Source organism: Prinia subflava, chromosome 3, assembly GCF_021018805.1.
Source record: "Prinia subflava isolate CZ2003 ecotype Zambia chromosome 3, Cam_Psub_1.2, whole genome shotgun sequence".
Taxonomy (NCBI): Eukaryota; Metazoa; Chordata; class Aves; order Passeriformes; family Cisticolidae; genus Prinia; species Prinia subflava.
The window spans coordinates 37372557-37395652 of NC_086249.1; the positions used below are offsets into that span (position 1 = coordinate 37372557).

The following is a 23096-nucleotide window of genomic DNA, read 5'->3' on the forward strand; positions in this document are numbered from 1 at the left end:
ATCAGTGTACCTCATTTTTGGCCATTACTCTTCATTTACCTTGTGGAATTTCTCACAGTTTGTCCTTGAGACTCAATAAATTAGATGAATGGGCAAAAAGTATTAGATGAAATGTCATTGGGAGTAAAAAGAGACTAAGCCAGTGCATTTTGTTTGCACAAGTCCTACAGCTTACACTCTTAAAAAACATTTGGATCAAATCCAGAAGTGGTCAGTGTCATTGTAGACAACCCAGTGAAGACTTCAACATCCTCTTCAACTGCAGTCTAAAACCTGGGTTTCAGGGTGCTTAGGGGTGGAAGATGATATCAAGAGCTTACTGCCCCTTTTAAGTTGTGATTGGCCTTTAACTGGATCTTCTTTAACAATGATTGCTACATCTCATGAAAACTTGTATTAAGAGGGAAAGAAACTCTTGATAAAAGTGACAGGAACAATTAAAATTAACTTAAATCTTCTATTTGAAAAGAAAGAATGAAAAGCCTGATGTTGTTTCCCCCAGAGCTATGTATGTAAAAAGATAAAATGGAAGTATGAGAGTGCAAGTATTTCTCTCTATAGGGACATGAGCAAAACTTAAGAGGAAGGAGTGTTCAATTATATGGGAAGACTTAGGAGTTGAAAGAGAGGAAAATAAGTGGAACTGTCACAGGAGGTTGTTGCAGCTGTAATTTAATTATACTTGGAATGGGGTGGAATGTGTATGGATACCATGTGTAATTATAAAACACATTGTGTCAGAGGAATACCAGACCTTGTGTTTCAGTCTTGAAGCCAGTCTTTCTGCTGTTAGAACTCCAGGATAAACCTTATAAAAGGGGAAATGGTTGGACATCTGCATATGATTGCAAGCATTCTTGCATCATCTTCCAAGATATAATCGATGGTCATATTATTTTAAGCGAGGTTCTGGACCAAGTGAGACTTACATCTGTTTTATTATGTAATTCTTACATGCCTTTGTGCTTAAATATCAGTATTGTCCACTAAGAAACCTGTCTTTCTGTTAACTTGCTGAAAATATTTCAAATAATTAGTGGAAAACGGATGTTGTATATCCACTTTTGTTTGTTTCAGACCTGTAGTAAATGTATTTCTGTTTCTAACAGTATCCTTACAGGACATCAACATGAAAAAAGCATTCAAGAGCTCCACAGTTCAAGACCAGCAGGTAGTTTCAAAGAACAGTATCCCAAACCCGGTGGCTGATATTTATAATCAAAGTGACAAACCGCCACCTCTGAATATTCTTTCACCTTATAGGTAAGGAAATATTGTTTACCTTTTTGTACTTTGCCCTTTATTTCCTAATTGTATGCAGAGAATAATTATAGCAGAAGGGAAAAGCTATATAGATTACTGAGATTTGATTTTTCAAGATTGATGAAACTCAATCTGCAATAAATAATTTCTTTTTTAAGAATGGTATTGCACAGCATTTGCAGTGTAATTAATTTTTAAGAATTTTTAACTGGAAGGTAAATGTGTAGGAGTTATGACCAAAGGATGTGTTTTTGCTGCTGCTACAGATAGTGGTGGTATTTGTTTATGGACATCCAGTTAGCAAGGATTGTTACTGATCAGCTTAAGGCTTGGATGATCATCAAAGGTAAGTTTTCTGGATTTAAAACATACTAATTCATATATTTTTACCTTTTTTTTCTGCTGTTTTTCCAGGGATGATAAGAAAGATGGATTGAAGTTCTATACGGATCCTTCCTATTTTTTTGATCTTTGGAAAGAAAAAATGTTGCAAGATACTGAAGATAAGCGAAAAGAAAAGAGGAGACAAAAGGTAAAAGCAGAAATGTAATAGCACGTTTGTGCATTACAATTTTATGTGCAGTTGTCTAGGCATAAAAATTGCCAGGTCATAACCAGTCTGTGTGCGTGGAAAAATTGTTCCTCTGTGTGTGGCTGTGGATTCATTCAGTGCATTCCATTTTTATAGCTTATCCTGTCTCTTTTAAGAAGGCAGCAAATTGAATTTTAGGAGTGCTGTGGTTATCTTCCAAGATGCTTACTTGAATCCTTTGCCAGTATCTGCTTATTGGTACCCAGAAAAATGGCCCTGTTGCGCTCCAGAAAAAGACACTGTAAAGGGTGAGGAAGGGAATTGGAATTAGAGTTTTTTCCATTCCAATTTCCCATTTTTTTCATTCTGATTTAATGGAAAAAATACAGATACTTCTATAAGAATTTATAAAATCACTTGAACATTTCTTTATTCCTTTAGAATGATTTCTACGAAACTACTTTATAAATATAAAGTTACTTTTAGACTTTAACTTAAGCAACATATCCCGCTTACTTCCATCCATGGTATATTTTTTGTAGATTTTGTCTTACTACAGTCTACAAATGCAAATATGCTCAATTCCAATCATGTATGATTATGGCCATACATCACAGAAATACCCCTTGATAAATTCTGGCTGAAATTCTAGTTGATTTGATTAAATATATGCCAAGTCCAACTAAGAAGAAAGCACCATAGACTTGAGTTTGGGTCAATAAAATTCACTTTGTGAAAGGGAAGAAATCTTAGGTTTGGCTTTCTAGAAGATGGTTTTCAAGCATTTCATGATCTGGATCCTTTAGAGAGCAGGATGGTTTGGGTGAGATGTCTCCCAGGCACACTTTGTTCTACAGGTTGCTGAACCAAATGTCCTTTTTCTTTGCTTTTTGTCCTTATGGTAGCAGTAACCAGGAATTAATCCAGAGCATTTATTAACAATTTGATGGCTGAGCTTAAATTTTCAATCTATTAAATGAGAACTCTTTACTCAATTTGTACTTTTCAGAAGCACAAAACTTGATAGTTGTTGAGAAACTGTGCAGGTGAAATAAATGTGCATTGTTTAGTAAAGTGCAAGCTAGACATCCAAATGCCATCCTACTCAGCTGACCAAATACCACTAGTTTTTAGCCTCAGTTTTTCAGGTGCTCAGTGAAATCTGAGAGTAGTCCCTGCACCAGAGAATCAGTTTTCCAGTATTATTTTGGTAATTTGCCCTAAGTGCTCAAGCTGTTGCAGCAGGAGTTTTGTGAGGAGTTTCCTTACCTCAAATATAATGCTTTTTGTTTCTGTATACAGTTTAATTGAAAATACCTAACAGGCTTTCTCTGATCTAGCTCTTTCAGGTGAACCTTTTTCTGAAGAAAATGATGATTTTAATTATTTAAAATCTGTGTAGTCTATTTTTTTACTTTCTGTAGATCAGTGTCTGAGAGTTCAGTATAGTTTTGGTTTGGTACGTATCAGTACTACTCTAAATTGGAAGACTGTAGACAGGGCAGTTGTGATTAAACAAGGGAAAGTTGTTCAAATTTGCTCTTTATTGTTCCAGCTTTTTACTTTTTATCTGAGAATAATCAGCTAGTCAAGCAAGTAAAAATTTTTAAATTTGGAAAGCTTTTATTTCAGAAACCATTCTTGATGACTTGTGTTTTGGTAGGATTTTATAAATTTGTGGTCAGGAAAATACTCTAGGCTCATGCTTCCAGTTTTTTGAAAGTATTGCAAATACCTGCTGAAGCTACTTTTTATTACTAGCTCTTAATTCTTTGTTAAGATGCTTGAAATATCATTTGCTAATTCTTGATGCAAATATCAAACTTACAATTAACTCAACTCTGTTTGAAGGCTCTAATAAGTTTTGTGTTTGCTGAAATAATTTCCTGCCAACATGAATTATGTACCTGTTTTCTGGCTTAATCTACAGCACCCACTTGTCTGCCACAGCTTCTATCACAGTTAGTTAAAAAAAAAAGTAACTCCCCTTAATATTACTTTAATTTTATGAGAAATATTTCCAGCTGTAATTATCTAGAAAGGCTTCAGCTCCCCTACAGCTCTGTCATCTTTGCCTTGGGTAGTGAGACTAGAGCTGTCATCATTGTCAAACGAATGAAACTGCTACTGGAACAATTTAAACTACTCGTAGAGCTACATGTAGCTTTGTCAGCTGCTAGTAATAGGGCTGCCCCACTGTTTTGGAAGACATTTAATGTTTTAGAGATGTATTGATATAATATTTAATCAAAATATTGCTACCAGTAGGGTTTAGTACTGCTTGAGTAAAAAGGATTCAAGTGTATTGATTCATTAGCATGCTTACAGAGGTTTGTCTGGAACAACCTGTCCAGCTGAAATCTGATTCAATTAAAACCAGCTAAGCTTTGTGTTTATATTTTGTTGTTTGCACATCCATATGTATTTACCTTTTCATAAAAAAAAATGATCTCTTTAAAACTAAACTTCTAAATAGTAAGCAGTAACTGTAAGCAGTCATGTAAGTACTCATGATTGTACAGGAAATGTATCAAAATGATTGTCTTCCCAGTAGCATCATATGTTGGTCAAAAGGTAGATATTTATTTTATTTAGAATCTTGCAAGAAATACATGGTTGTGAGCCCTAGATGACAAAATTATTGTTCTGAAGGAAGACAAAACTTAATGTTTTCAGTGAAAAGGCTTATTTGGGCTTTGTTCCGAACTATAACATAACTCAGGTAATAAAATCTTAAGAAATCAATCAGGATAAAAGTCAAAAGTTAAAAAAAACCCCACAACATTTGCAGCAAGTAATTAAAAAAGGCAGATAAAAAGCTTTTAACAAGCGTATATTCAACCATGGCAGTTACCAAAACTTTATATGTTTAAAATAAAGCATGACTGAATCTGTGTCCTTTCTGCTCCAAATCCTGTATTGGCAGAATTTGATGTGGAAAAGTGCTTATCAGACATAAAAAGGGTATGATTCTAAAAAGTTTGTAGAGGAAAAATATTTTGGGAGAACTGATTAAGAACCAAGATGATGATTGTTATTTAACATAAATCAGGCCAGAAATCTGTTTACTGCAGAAATGAGCAAGAGTTGTCAAAACATGGGGGTGTTGACCTTCAAGAAGTCTTTTCTGTCATTCTAAATGTTAGCAGGGTCAGCAGGTCCCTCATGCAAACATGCATGAATGAGCAAGAGATCCAAAAGAAGGGGAAGTAAGCCATTTGATAGTTTTTTGTTAGTTATGTAATGCCAAACACATTATTTCAGAATTATTTACGCAGTGCTGTTTGGCAATTGGAGTACAAAACCTGTGCCCATCTGTGATGAACTTTTTGTTGGTCTGGCTTTTCAACTATTATTCCTTATTTTGTGGGTCTAGATTCCCCAGTAAAAGCCTGCCAGACTTTGACCAAGCTCTTCTGTCAATAGAATTCATTGACTACATTCTCAGAATAGCAATATAATTCTTTCCATTGGAAACTATTTTTCTAGCAGCCAAAAGCCGAATACCAACCTACTAATAGATAAAACATGAATTCTAAGTTGTGGGATCTAGAGCTGATTAAAAAAACCCTATGCTCTCATGAATACTGAGAAAAGGAGTAGCAGACCGTTCTCAGTCTGAATTGAGCAATCTTGTTCACTCCTTGTAGCTGAAGCACCAGTATGATTTTTATATTCATACTGAGTAGTCAGAAGTAGGTGAGTACAACATTTCCAAGGTGTGAAAGCATTGGGTCCCAGTATTAGGAGATCTTGCTATCAGTGAGGTAAAGATAAATAGGTGTGATAAACATTGACATTGAGCCTGATGTTGTATTGAAAGAGATAAACAGCCAAGTTTGTCATGAGCCTATAAAGCTGTGATGTACTGCTGGCCTGATATTGCTGACTCACTGCAGAGTGAATCAGTGTAATTCATTTTATATCAGATAAATGAAACAATGAGGAGGAGAAACTAGGAGGAATTACGGTAGTTAATTCCATCTAAGAAGGGAGAGGACATAAAAACAAACAAAAATAATTTCACATAAACAATGGAATAGGAAAGTGTGTCCAGTTTTTCCTTACTTCCCCAGGCCCTGTTGATTGTGACCATAATGAATAACCAAAATAGTCCTGATCTTATTTAACATTCTCAGAAGTTTGATTTTTAGGAGATGAAAATTACAAGCACTTCAGGGTGGTCTAAATAAAAGACATTATGTCAGAAGAAGTTCAACTTTCTGGCTTTTAAAATTGGTCACATTTCTGTGTTAGGAAAACCAGGAGATTGGCATCACAGTACCACATGCGTCTTACAGAACAAAGGCAAATCAGAAGTCCTGCCACTAATGAGGTTCATAGTGTAAGGAGATATTCTTATTTTCAGTGCAGAGAAATTTGATGAAGACTTAGCTTCACCTGTAAATCTGTCTTATTTTCATGCCCTCTAACTGCATTTTAACCAGCTTTCTTCCTTTCCTTTTTTCTCTCTCTTTGCATGCTTTATTTCTTTTGTTTGGACATTAGGAGCAAAAGCGTATAGATGGCACCACCCGTGAGGTGAAAAAGGTTAGAAAAGCCAGGAACAGACGCCAGGAGTGGAATATGATGGCATATGACAAAGAGCTTAGACCTGACAACAGGTTGTCTCAAAGTGTGTACCATGGAGCATCTTCCGAGGGATCACTGTCCCCAGATACTAGGTCTGTTTACAGCAAAGCTGTTTCTTATACCACAGTTGTATGTTCAGCAATACTGAGTAGAATTAGGTGTTTTTACAGGATGGGAATAGTTAGACAAAACATACAGTGCATGTTTAAAACATTCTTTTCAAATTTATTTTAAAGCATAAATGACATAACAGATTCTGTAATGATTTTTTTCTCCCTCAGCTTCACATGAGCATTTTGTCATCATAATGTTATGTATTGCAGAGAAAGAAGTGTTTGCTGCATGCTTTATATTTGATCTTCAGTAGCTGTAGTTACAAAACATTTAAGCCTCTACTAGATAATGTCAGTAGCTCTTCCTTAGTGTCTAGTTTGTTGTTTGGTGCTCTGCTGGTAGCTTAATAAATATTTTTCTGTGATCTACTCAGTCGAGAATACATTTGCCTGTAAAGAATGCTTCAGTGGGAGAGGAGTTCAGCTTTTTGATGTTACATTAGTCTAAAAAGCAAGCTGCACAACCAGATGAGATGTTATTGCTTAAAATAAAAGAAATCTCTGCTTAGAGATATGCAGCAAAATTCATCTTCATTGTCTGAGATTCCCTTTGAGCTCTGTGGGAGTTAACCTGATGTGCATTGAAGTTTTAGCTTTTACACTAAGCTGGTCTCACCAGAGCATTTTCCCATTATTTTATTTCCTATGTCTGTTGTGATTAAGTGCTAGCAATAAACAAAGAAACAAATAGAGTCCACTGGAAAAAGTGTTTTAATTGTTGAATGGCTAGGTTGAGGAGGCAGCTACCACTGGAAGATTGTAGACTGATGCCTTTAGTCCACTGTCCAGTGGAGATCAATTTAAAAGAAAAAATCTGCTCAGAACTTTGTAATGTTGTGGTCTTTGTGAAAAATAACGAACTTGTAATTAAAACATAGTATTTGATATTGTTATTGATCATACAATGATGTATTCAGACTCCCTCCCTGTCCAAAAACCTTTGGTTGGTTTTATTTTACAGTTTCTAATGCAAAACTTTGTCTCCTGTCTTAATGAAACACTGCAGACTGCCAAAGCTTTACACAGGTTGATCTAGTAAAAGGTGTGGGTTTTTTCATCAGGAGTTCTGTTTCACACTTTTTGAGTCGTCTTTTTTTTTCAGATTTGCTTCCAGGATTCCTTGGTTTAAATGATCATTTGAAGTGATTTGTTTTTATCTCCCAGCAATGTCAACATGTATTTGGCTGTTTCTAGATATCTGTGGCATTTGCAATCTGTGAGATTTTTTTAAGAAGAAATTGTAGGATGTGTCTCTCTGTTGGACTTTGTTGTTTGTGTGACAGATACCTTGTACTTACATAAGCCTTTTATATGTTCTAAATTATGGAGTATTTTACATTTCAGTGAATCAAATATCTGAGATTGAATCCAGAAATCCATTTTACATCCGTGAAGGGTCAATTCTGAGAATTGGTAGTGAGATGGAGAGAGGGCTTTCTATTTTTTTACCTTGGAGTAGTCTTAAGCTATAAAAAAATCCATACTTACAGAAGTATGTATTGGTTTGAGAGACATTTTCATGCTGCCAGCTACTGTATGAGCAGTATTTTGTAATTCAAGTCCCAAAGAAGTGTATTTGGTTATACTGTGGGTTTTTCCTGTTACTAAAGTAAAAAAAAAAAAAGGTCGTATTTCTTCTGGTTTGCTAATTGTAAGACTAAAGCATTAAATGTTGACATGCCAGTGTTTGGACTGTGGCAATTTACAATGTATTTGTTATACTTATTGTACTTTAGAGAGAGAAACACAAGCTGAATCCAAACAGAAACCAGCAAATTAATGTGAGAAAAGTAAGAACAAGAAAAGAAGAGTGGGAGAGAAGGAAAATGGGCATTGAGTTCATGAGTGACGCAAAGAAAATGGAGCAGGCAGGAAGCATGAAAGAGGACAAAATGCCCAAAGGGTTTGTTATTTTGTTTTGCTCAAAGCCCTGGCTTTTTGTTGCTTACCTTGCTTCCAGTCTCACAGATAAGTGCATCAGTTCACTGTGTTCACTAAAAGCCTGGCTGCACCACTGTTCATTACTAAAACAAGTCTTCACAGTAATGGGATGAAAAGATCCTTTTGCTCCCTCTCTTGGGCTTATTTGACAGAGCATCCTAGACTTTGTATCTTTATGAACTCTCTGCTCAACTAATACTTACATTTCCCAGTTTCCTTAAGCCTTTCCAACAAAATAAATTGTGTAAACAAAATAAAAAAATTTCTAACTTTTGATATTGGTTTTCTCTGCGTTGGTAAAATGTGTTCTTCTGCATAATTGCAAGTGCTTGTAGTATTGCTTTTCTTTTTCTGCTGCCATTGTTAACTTGAGGCAGGCTGGTAAGTATTGTCATTTCAAACAATGGACTGTCAAAATCATTGACAAAAACGATAAGCTTCCTTATGGCTACTAAAATTCTTGTGCTTTCTGTGGACTTTAAAGGGCGTGGTGCTTGATAAATCGGGGAGTCCTCTTGCAAGAAAAATAATGCTGATTGTATTCTTTTCAGCTTGTTTTGCCGGTTATTTAGATAATACCCTGTCACACTCACACAGTCTGTCCTTCTGTATCAATTTACTTTAATTTTAGGTCCCATGCATCTGATGTTACAGATTATTCTTATCCTGCTACTCCGAATCATTCCCTGCATCAGCAGATAGCAATGCCTTCCTATGGAGCAGGAGATGGTCCACAGTACATGGCAGCCTCCCAAAGCCATGAGCATGAGTACAGACCACCCTCCACCACTGTACGGCACGCCACTTTAAACAGACCTCAGCAGCCCCCTCCACCTCCACCCCAACCTGCAGATGGCCAGCACAGCTCAGTACCTGTGGTACCAGCAGAATATGGGTAAATCTGGCTTATTCTAGTGGATTCTTGGCAAAACCAGAGGAATGCATGTTTTTCATTACCATCATAACGTGTAATGCATCAAAGAAAAAGACCCCAAATACATTAGTTACCTCCTTGGGGAGGACAGAAGAAAATCTGTATCATTTCTATGTATGAGCTGAATTTCAGTAAAGAAATAGTGAAAGCAGAAATAATCAAGTTTGTATTGAATAAAGTGTGTATTGGTGAAGTCAGTATGATTGTAAAATATTAAGGGTTCCTAATACAATATGAAAGAAGGGATAATTTTCCTTTAAAGTGGAAACTAGTTACAGGATAATTTGGATAATATTTTAAACTTCAGGAAATGTGCAGAAAGAGTATTGTTGATTGTGATTAATCTGGCAGTCTTCGCTGCATCCCTGAAAAGTCTTTTTAGAGAAGCTCATGACAGAATTGGAAGGGGTCTCCTCAGACACAAATTCTGTACTGGCACAGGAGGGATGCCACTTTTTAATTCAAGACAGAGATATATCAAATGCCTGTATAGATATTTTGCCTGAATGCATTTAAGCCTGTGAATGCTTGCTCCAGAGTTCTGGTTCTCCTGCAGCAAGGGAACATCTGTGTTCTGATGAGTCTGTGTCTGTTCTTTTGTGTAAATAGCTTAAACTTTCAAATTGTAACCTCAGGAAAGTTATAGTCATTCTTGCCTGTGTTGTTTGTTGTGCAAGCCAAGGTTTGTCATCCTTGCTTGATGCATCCTGGGATAGCATTTGGCTGGTTCGTGGCTATCGTGCTGCAGATGACTCAGTTAGGAGTGACTGCTCCAGCCTGCCCTTTCCTGTTGTTTCCAGTGTGTGAGGCATTTATTGTGCTTAGTCCTCAGGTCCATTTCATTGTCAGGGGGTTGCAGTTGTCATACACTGACATGTGTCACGCAGTGTCATCAGTCACTTTGCTTCAGCTCCTGTCTCCTGTATCTAGTTCTTTACCTTCTTCATAACTCTTACTCATTCTGATTACTTTTTTATTAGTATTTCTTTCAATGACATTTTAGAAAAGAAATGAGCTCTTCCCTGTGCCTCCTATTTAAAGAATCAGTCAAATGTATCAATTTAATTAAATGGTATTTAAATTGATAAATTTGACCAAAGAAGCACAAAGATGTACTTTGGGTACATCTTTCCTTTAATACTTTCCATTGTTCTCCATATCTGTGTCCTCTATTACCTCTTGACCTTCTGTGGAATTACACAGTGTAGTCTGCAGTTTTCTTGATCTCTTCTTCATCAAACTTTGTACTTAACAGTCCCACAGAGTAGATGTTTAATACGAAATGCAGCTTTATACTTAACTAGGCAGGAGAATTAAGATAAAAAGCTCACTTTGTAGAGTGCTGAAAGGACAGTCTTTAACTTCAACATTTGTCTTAAATCTTAGTATCAGCAATATTTGACAATTCATACATGTATAATGACTTGCATATTTAAGTCACCAGTTTAAATTGCTTTTGATTTCTGTTTGACCTGAGGTTGGATGAGTGCAGTTTAAGGGGTGATAATTTTGTAACTTTGTGTCCTAACTTTGAACGCCTTAAATGTTTTTGTTCTGTTTTATATAGGATGCTGCCAGCTCAGATGGTGGATTATTACAATCCTACAGGTCCTCCCCCTCCTCCTCCCCCGCCCATGATTCCTTCAGCACAAACTGCATTTGTTAGTCCCCTTCAGCTACCTGTGCCACCTTCCCATTCCGGACTGGTGACTACAGCTACATACACAGCTACTCATCCACCTCCTTCTGGTGGGCTTGTTGTCACTGCTCCTCCTCCTCCTGGCCCCCCTCCTCCCCCTCCAGGCCCTCCTGCTGCAGGTGCATCCCTCTCTTCCTCCCCCATGCACGCCCCTCCGGCATCGGAGGCGAAGCAGGCACCGATGAGCGATGCACGGAGCGATCTTCTGGCTGCCATCAGGATGGGTAAGTGCACCCTGAGTTTTAGGCATTCCTTTTTTTCCGTGAGGGCACAGTGTGTTCCACTGAAATGAGTCTATGGCTTCTTTTCCCAGCTGGGCAGGTTTCATTAACCACAGGTACCACACACCTGTCCTGACACTTGTCAGCCATGAGGTTGGATCATTTTCTAATACCTAAAGATGCACAGCTTTGTCAAGCGTGTTCTAGTGTTTGTGTGGACATAATGTAATGAACACTTGTGTTCATTATGTAAAGTGCCAGTAGATACACATGGATTTGTGTTTCTGTTCAGAAGAACTGAATTACCAAACACCAGGCTTCAGCCCACTGATTTTTTTTAACCAGTGACTTACGACTCTTCCTGACCTCTCTTACAATATGGAGCTGTAGGTCTCATAGTATTTCCCAATACACTTTTGAAAACTTTGATCTTCAGATGAAAATGACCTCTACAGTCTTGAATATTTATTCTTATTTGTCCAAATATTGTTGACAGTTTTAGAAGTGCAGAAGTATTCAGTGTCTGAGAATTATTTCCCAGCCGCCTTTTTTGTCTTTCCCTCTTCCTTGCTCAAGGAGGCTCTCTTAGCTCAATGCTTGCTTGCTTTTTCCCCTCCTTCGTCCTGAGTGTTTTGTAAGGATACAACAGACTCACCAATAACAGAGCCAAACACGAGCCCTCTTGCCTGGACAGCTTTGTCTGAGGGTAACTGTCTCTGCAGGGATTCAGCTGAAGAAGGTGCAGGAGCAGCGTGAGCAGGAGGCGAAGCGCGAGCCCGTTGGCAATGACGTGGCCACCATCCTGTCGCGGCGCATTGCCGTGGAGTACAGCGACTCCGACGACGACTCCGAGTTCGACGAGAACGACTGGTCGGATTGAGCGTGCTCCAAACCCACTGGCAACTGCATTAAAGACTTGGCTTCGGTGATTGCTGTGTTAGCAAGATGTAAAGCAGGACGTTGACATGTATTAAGGCTAGTGAGGGAAGTGCTGAAATTGAAGCGGTATTATTCAGAATGCTGTAGCTTAGCAACTCTGGTAATAATGATGTGATTATGCTTATGCAGATCAGAAACTTGTCTTACTTTCAGTATTTACTGCATAATACTTAAGTGCCACTAAATGTAGCAACTCTTGTGCTGCGTGCAAAATATGCTGCAGTTGTTGCACTGTTACAGAACCAGCATTTTATTTTACTTTCCTGTTCTTGAAGGGATAAAATATATTTTTTTGACTTTACATCTTATTCTTTTAATTATGTAAGCAACTTAGATACTTGTGAATTGGTCTGGTTGTTGGTCTTTGAGGGCAGCTAGCGGTATGGCCGAGTGAACTGTTGAGTTACATAAATGTAACTTCTGGCTTTTTTATTAGGTACTAATTATGCCCACCTTAGTCTATTTTTAACCACTTCTGGGCTTAAGTTTTTAATGCATACAGAGTTGATTTTATACTATCTTCCTTTTTATCTTAAAAATGTAGCAGATGATAAAATGTATACTTTGAAGAATGAACCCACATGATCCAAAAAGAACATTTCGTGAGCAGACAATATGTCTGTAACAGTACCAGCTCTAAGTTGCTGGCTGCTTGTTGGGAAGAGTGTTGGGTGGTCTCTGCTGGGTAGCAGATGCATGTCCATGTTGTAAATGAAAATGGGAATACCTGTAGAGCTTTCAGTCTTATGATAAGATCAACTGGATGCAGGATAGACTTGATGGAAACCATGTGGTTACTGCAGTGCAGAAATGCTGCTGGCACTACTAAAGATTGGAACAGTCTGGATCTAGCAATCAGATACATTTCACAAGTATTAAACTTGGTCTTTATGCCTGTAGGTATAAACGTGTGTAAATAAGTTCTGTTGTTGTTAATTCGTACATGTGTAGTCATGTAGCACATGGACTCAGAACTCTTACTTTGAATGTATTTCTTTCCCAGTACATCCCATGGATAAAACATGGGCAGTTAAAGCAGTTTTGATGGCTGTTGAGGTACTATGCCATACATATATATACATACACACACTCATTTTTGGTCCTTTCCTAGGCATAGTTGCAGCCATAAAGTCTGCTTCAACTGTCTCTGTTTTCCTTGTTTTCCTTTTTTTTAAATCAGCCGTACAGTATTAAAATGGTTTGTTTTGTTTTAGTTTTTTTCTTTTCTGGACCAAGAGTCAGGTTGCTGCTTTGCCTAATGAGGCTTCTAAATTTTATTCATAGCAGAAGAGTTCTTTCCTTACGATATTGCAGTTTTAATCTTTGTAAGAGAAGTCTGTGTAATTCCAACTCTAACATTTGGTAAACCTCCTTTGTTCTGTGAGGCCCCCTGTCTGTTCTTAAAAGAAGTATGTAAAACAAAAAGAGAAATGGAAGGTGATTATCTAACCTGTGTTTACACCATTAACAGTTTTAGTCCTGAGAGTGTAACAGTCTAACACGATGTTTGCATGCAAACTGTTGGCTACTGCATTGCTCTTTAATCTGCATACGATTTTTCAATCCGTGGTGGCTGCCTTTATGGTAGAGGGATAACAAGCTGCCTCAGGGCTGGTGATAAAATTTATCACACAAAGTATGACCAGTCTCTGCATGGTGGTGAGTGACCACAGCTCTTGGTAGCAGGGGCAGCTGAAGGTGCTCGCTGATCTCCGTCCCAGGTGGAGCTGGTTCTGTGCAAACGCAGAGCTGAAGTGTGCTTTGTGTCCTGGAGCCTGAGGTCTCCCTCCCACCAGGGAGGACAGAATTTAGGCTGTAGCATGATGGTGGCTTTCATCACCGTGTGGGAGATGACTTGTCCTTATTACCATGGTGTGCTTGCACAGTGGCCTGCAAAATGATTCTTTGGAGAGGTAGCTGAAGGTGCAGCTGGGACCTCGGAGTTACATCCCTGCATAGGTGCTGAGAGCACTCTCGATGTTCTTTTGATACATGCTGAAATGAAATGTCTCAGCAGAAAATTCTTTCAAATCTACTGAAATTTGATATGACAGAAGATATATTTTATGAGCACAGAAGTTGGGTGTGTCTGAAATTTTGTAATTTTGCTTATTTTAAATAAGCATTAAACAAGCAATCAGTTGTGACCAGTGAAGATAGTGTAAAATTTTCAGTCATGGTAGCCAACCTGTTTTTTTGACCCTGCAATGTTGTCATTTTCCTTTTGTTATTTTATGGACGAAATGTGAATTGAATTTAGTGATGTAAACACTATTCTAGGCTGTTTTTATCAGTTTTATCATACTTCTAGTTGTGCATAAGTAACAAATATGAATAAAATCTCACTTTTGAGCCTGTGTTTCTTTCGTTAGATTAGTAAGATTTTGCTGTTCATCTTTATTTTAACTTTACCAATAACAAAAGTGAAAATGTAAGGCTTCCAAATGCTATCTCTGATCCCAAGGCATGATGTTCCTGGGATGAAGGATGGAGTCTACAAAACCAGATTTCCTTGAGGTACTGCTGCTTCTGGTAATATCCATACTTGTTTCTTTTGCAGCCTTGATTCAAGCTCCAAGTTCCTGGCTGGTCTAAACAGGTATGAATTTCCCTACAGGTAGCTGTTGGGATTTTTTTTTCCCGTGAAAGGCATTAAATGCCAGCTTTGCTTCCAGAAAGAACAAGGCAGAAAATACAAGTTACATCAGCAAGTCTTCTTGCCCACGTTTTTCATAAGAAGTCATCTTTGTAGCTTAGTGACACCCAGCACAATACTGCAAAGTACAAACCCATGTAGACCTACTAGAAAAATACTTTAATCTTTTAATTGTAATCAGATTAAAGCCAGGAGAAGCTTTTCATCCTACTGGGAAGAACTTATATAAACCAATTGTATAATATAGTAGCTTAATTGTAAATTAAACAGATTTGTTTATGCATCTTAGACTCAGTTGTTTCTTGGGAAAATAAATTAATCTGTTCAACTGAAAACCCCAGTCCCTCTGGCGCTCAGTTCTTACTTCTCTCAGAATTCCCACTTTTTGATTTGAACTTAATTCAAATAATTTAGAGCACAATTGTTAGACACCATTTCTACATAGAAACTGAATATGCAAGCTTGATTTTTTTTGGTTCAAAGGTTCTCTTGGTAAAGCATTTATAACTGCTTGTTGTAGCTCGGTTGGACTTAAGACTGATGGTCACTCAGCATGCTGCTTCCACAGCTTCTATAGTTGTCCTCTGAGTTTTAAAGAATTTTCATGGACCTAAACTGAACTGGATTTTGGGGTATTTGAGATTTCTCTTTACCAAGATGAATGGAGAAGAAAAACACCTTTATTGGAAGAGGGGTGCATGGTACTGAGAACAAGCTCCAAATAGCGCTCGTTTGCAGTATGGAAATGGAGTTGGGAGGAAGGGAAATGTCTCCTTGGGAAATTGGTTCTTGATGTATTTTTCAGCTATGTTCTCTCATCTGTACTGGGCACTGTTTTAATAATGAAGAGGTGTTCTTTTCCCCTTGAAACAACATAGCTAAGGGTACAGCAAAGATGTAATTTCTAAAAATGTTTAAAATCTCGCTGTAAACTGAACTGAGTGTAAACCTGATAATAATGAAGACTTCATTAGAATCTTATGTCTGGAAGCTGAAGCTGTACAAATTAAATTTTGAGCTGAGGTATTAGTTCCTAGTCAAGATGTAAAATAAGTATTAGAACAGCTTATCCAGAGATAGTTTTTTATAGTGAATTTTCTTTAAGGTGACATTACACATTTTTTCCTTCTGAAAAATCAAACAGAAATTCAGTCTGCTGTGGGGAAAAATGCTTGCCCTCTGGGGGTGTGGATTTTTACTTGTGAGTGTGAAGCATTCCTGGTAAGAGTGAGTCCATACATACATGAACTCAAGTCCAAGGATTTTTAGCATATTGAGGCAGATCTGCATTCAGGTGAGGGTGATATACAGGGAATAAAATAAATTTTGTCCCCTGCTAGAATCTGTCAGGCCCTGGTGTCTGCTGCAAAACAGTCATGAGAGACTTGAGCTTATCACTGAACAGCCTTCCCAGTTTCCTTGGACTTTAAAAGGAAGTGTGCCTACTCCAGAAGGACTGTGGGTTTCCAGCTGACCATCTTTCATTAAAAAGAAGAGAACAAGAACACAGAGAGAAAGAAATCCTTTAGATACAAAACAGGAAGAAGGAATTTCATATCTTTGTTTCTCTACTAACAGGCAAACAGTCTTTTCATGTGCTTGTCAAGTCTAGGTTTCTCTGGAGAAACGTGTTCTCATCTGTGGGTGACATAGATGTGCACTCCTGCAAGTGGAGAGCACTCTCAGGTTTGTGCTGGGATGGGCTTTTCAGCTACATAAGAAGACAAGTTGCCCCTAAGATTCTTAGCTAAATATAGTAGTCTCTTGGAGATTATTCTTACTGCTGCAGATAGAGAACTTCTTATCTGATTAGCCAGAGCAGAGTGGAGTTCCGTGCTTTTCTCTTGTCAGGAGGTTATGTGCAGAGTGATTTGGAGATCGGAGCTGAGGGTCACTGTTTTAAGATGTCTCAGCAGCTTGTCTGAAGTGTGTTGCCTTTCTGAGTCACTCAGCATTTTCACTCTGTGCTGTCACTCCACTGCTCCGTTCAGCAGTCACTCATTGCCAGTCAGGTGTAGGGTAGAGGAGGGAAGAGAGGCCTGGGAATCTGCCTGAGTTACCCTAATGCCAGTTAATGCTGGACAGCCTGTCCTGTCTATTTGGGACAGCAACTTTAAACAGAAGTCCTGCCAACTACACTGAGGGGGTGGCAGAGCTCATCTCTTTCCTCTGTTCCTGGAAATCAGGTGCTCTCTTGGTATCTGCCAGTGCTGATGAAATTTTTAGTCAAGTTTTCCTGAGTCATCCTGTTGATATTTGATTTCACTAGTGAGTTTAGCTTTCTAGTCCCTTACCAGTCACCTTCTCTATTTTCTGAGTGGCCCATGCCCACTGCCTGTCACCCTTCACAAACTGGATGCCATCACCAGCCATGGTGGCAGTGCCCCTGCTCTCCTGAGCTCCACAGCCCAGCACAGGCTCTCACCTGCAGCCTGTCCCTCTGCCTCCTCCTCTCACGAGTCTTGTCCTCCTGATTTTCAGTAGATGGTTTGCACGTTACCAGCCAAGGATATTCCCCTTCCTTGTTTCAGACCTGTCATTTGGTTGGTTGGCCATGGTGTCTTTCCCTTGGGTAGATCCTTGTTCTGTGAGTGTCCTGGTACCAGTGGGTGTTAAAAGGGGTGCTGCTTCAGGGCACAGGGATTTTCGTCTAGGAGGATGGATGATGGTCATAGGATTGTTTATCATAGTCACACTTCATCACTAAGCTAAACCTTTCTAAAGTTGCTTCTTATCCCAACCATGTGAGGCTTCACTTGAGACACTCTTTCATGTTTCTTTGTATTCATTTTCTCTGGTCTGGTTTTGGGGTGTTTTCAACTATACCTGCAGTGGTTTGTTTCTCTGTTCCATTTGTGTTTCCTTCTAAATCTAGTATGCTTGTAAAACTCTTCTTAGGTTGCCTTCACACAGCTGGGTACACTGCTTATGGCTGCCATTATGTTGTAATCATTATTTCTGTCTTTGAGGAAGAAGGATTTTTGTTTGCTTCATCTGCTCAGAATGACAACCAAAGTAACGCTTTCAAGGATGGCTGTTCAAGTTTCCCCATAAATTTATTTCCACATAATTTGTATCTATGGCATATTTTGCTGTAACAAAGGTTTAGAAGTTTTGCTTACAGCAGATGGTAAAGTTTTTGTATTGCTGTGAAGACTTTTGTATAGGTTCATCAGAATATTTAATTTGACTGTGTTGAGACTGTTAAGATGTGTAATGTGTGCAGTGCTGTGCTGCAATGTGCTCTTGATTAGTTATAAACATCTGCAGTTCCTTGGGGCATTTGGGGTTTACCTTAAAATACGTGGATCCTACTGGCTCACTGCCTCTCCCATAGGTGATGCAAAGCGTCACTGTGACAATATTTCACACATGTTTTAGGAAAGATGAACAAGATTGCTGCCTTGTACCAAACCGACTGCCATCAGGCAAGTGCTTACCTGAAATAGTATTCCATTTCTGATCATCCCCTGTACTCTCTTCAAAACCCTCAGTGACTATCATGACAGCCCATGCTTTTAAAATTTTAGAGCCATTTTTATTCTATAAGTTGACATGGTCTGCTTAGAAAACTGAATTTAGGTCTACTACAGACTTTTAAGTAAAGGATGCTCCATCCCTCTTCTGTGGTGCCCCTCCTGTCCTATATTATCTGCTATGTTTCTAGAATTTATGTGAATAATTTATATGGCTTGATAGATTTACTTCGTACTTTGCTGAAAGAGATAATAAATCCTTACTTTAGGAATTTTCAAACCTAGTTAAAATATACCAAATGGTGAGGCAGCTGCCAACAGCTAGAATTATTTGAGAGGACATGTGGGAGTTATCTCTAACATTGCTGCTTATTTACTGTTTTAGCCAAGTAAAAGCATTTAAGCAGTGATGCCTCACTTACATGGGGAGAATAACAGCACAGATCTGTGTCATTCTTCTGTCTCATAAATATCTTTATTTTCTACTTCCCATTTAAAACAGAGATGGGGAAGAAGAGAAACAGCTGAATTTTTTTTCTGTTCTAAACAATAAGAGAAAGTGCTTTGGTGAAATTGATGATACTTCTCTTTGTGTTTGTTTTATCTCCATACAGAAGCCTCCAAACGGTGAGGCCACGTTTTAACCTTTTCCCTGAAGATCACCTTCCCTGTTTTATTCTCTTCACCTTATCAGCTGCAGTATGCAATGACCTTTCTCTTTGATTCAGCCATCTGCCTGCTTCAGCTTTTATTTCCTTCACTGATCAGATGAGACATGAGGGTACAAATGGCACTGGCGGCGCTGCTGGCCTCGATACCTGATTAGGATAAATAGACTTAAGCTGACATTTTAAATAGTAAATAGGTCTTTTTTAAAATTCATGAATACAAAAATTGCTAGAGGAGTCTAGTGAGCTGGTAATGTGTTCTGCTCAGAAAGCAAAACATACTATACTCAGGGTGGTAAGAGAGATAAAAAGAACGTGTGGATAAAGCACACCTCTAAAGTGCTGCTCTGTTTTAAGACTTCCAGATGTGAGCATTGCACAATTTCTGCCATTACCAGCCTGCTGCAGGTATTGCTTCTCTCTGGGTTTGGGCTGCAACCATTTATTCTCACCCAACTGCTTGAGTGCTAACAGGGGTATCAGTGCTGTAGAAAGGATACAGAAAAAATTGTTGCCTCAGGAAGCATAAATGGAATGAAATGGAGAGGTAGTGGGATGAAAAGAACAAAATTTCTCTCTGAGAACGTCAGTGATCTTGGCAGGACAGAACTGAAGATTCACGAGGCACCGTTAGTTTCTTAGTGTGACAGATAAAGAAAATTAAGTAGAACTTGAAAGTTCAAGGTCTTGAGCTCCACAGCATGGGGACTGTCTCATCTCATCAGTCTTAATGCCTGAAACTGCAGCCTGGACAGCCCTGATGTCAGCTGGCTGGTGAGATCATGTCCAGTGACTCAGAAGTGGGGCTCAGAGGGAGCCAGGCTGTGGATCAGGACACTGTAGATCAGTACACGGCTGTTGCTGGCCTTCAGCTCAGCTTCATGCAAACGAGACACCCGGAGCTGTAGTGAGAGCAGGCCTCGTGCCTACCTGCATCTGGCAGGAATTGAATTCACGTGCTGCTCCAGGATGGGAATTTCCGCATGGAGTGAGCAGATTTGCGTCCAAAGTGCATCTGATCCAAACTAAAGCACTGGTGTGGGCTCCAGGGCCTGTGCTCTGGGTGTGACTGCCAAACAGCCCCGTTCTCGTGGCTGTTCACCCGTCCTTGCCGCGCTCCCTCGCTCCTGGTCGCTGCTGTTGCCATGCTCCAGCATCATCTGTTGCTCAGCCTGGGAGAGGCAAACACCCGTATCTTTGTGCTGAGTGTCTGGCAAAGTGTTGGCAGTAGCTGAGGAAGCCTTGCTAATGAGCGGGTGTTGCTGAAAGCAGCGTGGTGCAGCACCTCTCCTACGCAGCCTGAGCAGCAGCCGAAACAGCCGCCTTCTCTGGCGCTCATCCTGGCACACGAGCCAAGTAGGATTAACTAGATAGTAAAAATCTATTGGCCGGTAATTACACTTTAGTGTTCGATTTACATACAAATCCAGATAATGCAGAAAGCGTGAAAATGTTTCAAAATGCTCATTCATCAGTTACGAATTCCCTGCCCAACGAGACGCTGTTGTACCCGAGAGAAGAGTCTGGCACTTGGCTGCTGCAACGCTGCAGTGGTGGCAGGAGACCTGCAGGAGGGCACTTGCAGCTTTTGGATCGAACCTACTCAATAGGCGGGAAAACACCACATTTGAACTCCCTGCAGTTCTTTGTGTCGCTTTGACTGGAAAGGGACATGCCAGAACAACCTTCCATTATGGACTGCACTAGGCTTCTGTCCTCATCTTGTACCTGAAGCCTTAAAATCCTGTGACAGGAAAATGAGGTGCTGCTGAGAGATTTCAGTCCCCTGCAGACCCACCACGTAAGAGAGACAGTCTTTCTGTAGCAAGAGACTGACCTCCAGTGGACAAACAGGGCAGTCATAAGAGTTTGTTCTAATTAAAATTTAGCTGGATGAGGACAGAGAGGAGATGAAGCTCGAGTTAAAGAGAGAGGTTTCTCTCTCAGTTATCGAGTGGTAGTGTGGTAAAAGTGGATGTACAGCAACATCTCTCTGCGTCTACAATACTGCTGACTGCTGGAGGCTCTGAATCTCGGTCCTTGACAAACTCGGAACAAAGTGCTCTGGAATGTAAAACTGCCATGAAGTGAAAAGCACTGGAGCAACAAGGTCTGACAGCTGAGGAACTTACTGCGCCTTGGCTGAGCTCCCACTTGGAAATGTCCTCACAAGTCCCCTGAGCCTGCCCTGCTGGTGATGTGACTTTGCACAAATGAAGAGGAGGCCTTCAAGGAAGTTGGGAGAGGGATATGAAATGCAGCAGCCTAATGTTGGATGTTTAAAACTTTTCATTCCCAGAATCACAGGGGGCTTGAGGTGAGACGGGATCTCTGGAGGTCGTGTGATCAGCCCCATGCTCAAGCAGGATGACCTAGAGCTGTTTGCCCAGCACCATGTCCAGGTGGCTTTTGTTTATCTCGGAGGAGTGAGGCTCCACAGCATCTCTGGGTAACCTGTGCCAGTGCCCAGTCAGGGTCACAGCAAAAGAGCATTTCCTTATGTTCAGAGGGAACCTCTTGTGTGTTATTTTGTGCCCATTGTTTTTGGTTGTGTGCTTGAGCTCTGCAGATGCTGCCCATCAGTGCTTGATAATTGTGTTGCTGTAAATGCAATGCTTGAGTTAAAAATCTCGAGTCTCTCTTTTTACAGGAAAGATACATGACTAGAAGGGGAAGTGTTATTCAGCTTCTGAGCGACACAGTAATAAAAATCACTAAAGAAAGAAGTTAGTTGCACAGCAAGTTTCATCATCAGACTTCCAATGGCTGGAGCTGAACCTAATAACAAACTAGAAAACCTTGATTGTTCTTCTCTAGCCTTGCTTGGGTGATGTGCTTTGAATTTCACCACCCAGCAAGCTTTTCTAAAGCCTATCAGCAGCCTATTGAGAAATAATCTGAGGGCCTTGTTGGTCTTGGTAAGGCTGTTTTTCAAGGAGATGAGAGTTTTTTGGCTGCCTTTTAGAAAAGGACTGGGGGTTCAGAATGGAGTTTTGGCAGACTAAAGTTTACCCACATTCTGTTGTGTGCAAGCATAGGTTTGGATAGGGAGGTGATTTGAAACCCATCTCCTAGTCAGGAAGGAAAGTATGCTCAGCAACAAGGGCTAATGCTGTTTCCTTAGACTCCAGTGCTGCTCTTTTGTGTGGTGGAAGCCAGTCGTAGTAGAAAGCCTTTCCACTGCTCTTTCATAGGATCACAGGGTAGTCCAGGCAGGAGGATGCCTCAGGAGTTCTCCTGTCCAGCATCCTGCTCACAGCAGGGTCAAACCAAAAGCTGCCCCAGACTTGCTGTGGCCCCGATGCTTACAGTAACATTTGTTTTTTCTCCCCAGTGTGTGACAAGGACATTCATGGCAGGGTTAAGCTTTCCCCTGTCAATAATTGAGACTACTGTCTTCATTGCTCTGAGGAGGAGAAAACAAATGCAAAACAAATGCCTCCTGGTCACTAAGGGAAGAGCGCACAGAGTAAACACCTCACTATGGTATGAGGAGAGCTGTTGGCAGTGCCCACATTCCCTGCTCCCCACGTGTGTGTTAGGGGAGCAGCTGGCCCTGGGGTGCTGTGTGGGAGACCTTTCCATGTCCATGCTGCTGCTTTACTTTCCCTCTTCTGGAAGTTCTCCAAATACTTGAAGGATTTGAGTAGTTGGTAGGTGGAAGGCATTGCTGTCTTCCCCTGTCCTCCTCAGGTAAATGGAAAGGGGCTAATTATTCCCCTGGGACAATGATGGTGAGTGATGCTTTTTGCAGCACTGCTGTGTATACCACTCCTCTCACAAGAAATACATCCCAAATTTTCCTTATGGTGTTTGATGATGTGCTTGTAGATGTGAATGTTAATGGGCAAAGGCCAACCAGATTTCACTGGGTGTGTTATTGCCTGGAACTTGCCTGTTGGTATGAGAATAGAGCAACGCTTGAATGACAACTAATCTATATTGTGAAATATATTATACAGTCTTTAATTTACATAGAGATGAAGTCTGCTTATAGGGAGTGGAAATCAATAATGGCTTTTATATCATCCTCTGGGTAGAATATTAGGTCTGAAATTCCA

At 39.8% G+C, this 23096-nt stretch overlaps 1 protein-coding gene across 2 annotated transcripts in view; it reads left to right on the forward strand.

Annotated features, from left to right (window-relative positions):
• Positions 1–15178, forward strand: part of WASF3 (WASP family member 3) — a 65043-nt gene extending 49865 nt beyond the window's left edge. Inside the window, exons 5-10 of one of the 2 annotated variants that reach the window (XM_063394712.1) lie at positions 1110–1263; positions 1678–1795; positions 6305–6480; positions 9074–9337; positions 10944–11299; positions 12019–15178. In XM_063394712.1, the coding sequence (XP_063250782.1) occupies positions 1110–1263; positions 1678–1795; positions 6305–6480; positions 9074–9337; positions 10944–11299; positions 12019–12176 (1226 nt within the window). In that variant the 3' untranslated portion in view covers positions 12177–15178. Of the gene's footprint in view, positions 1–1109; positions 1264–1677; positions 1796–6304; positions 6481–8237; positions 8405–9073; positions 9338–10943; positions 11300–12018 lie in introns of both variants that reach the window. The other variant, XM_063394711.1, reaches the window with a different exon arrangement.
• Positions 15179–23096: the final 7918 nt, after the last annotated feature.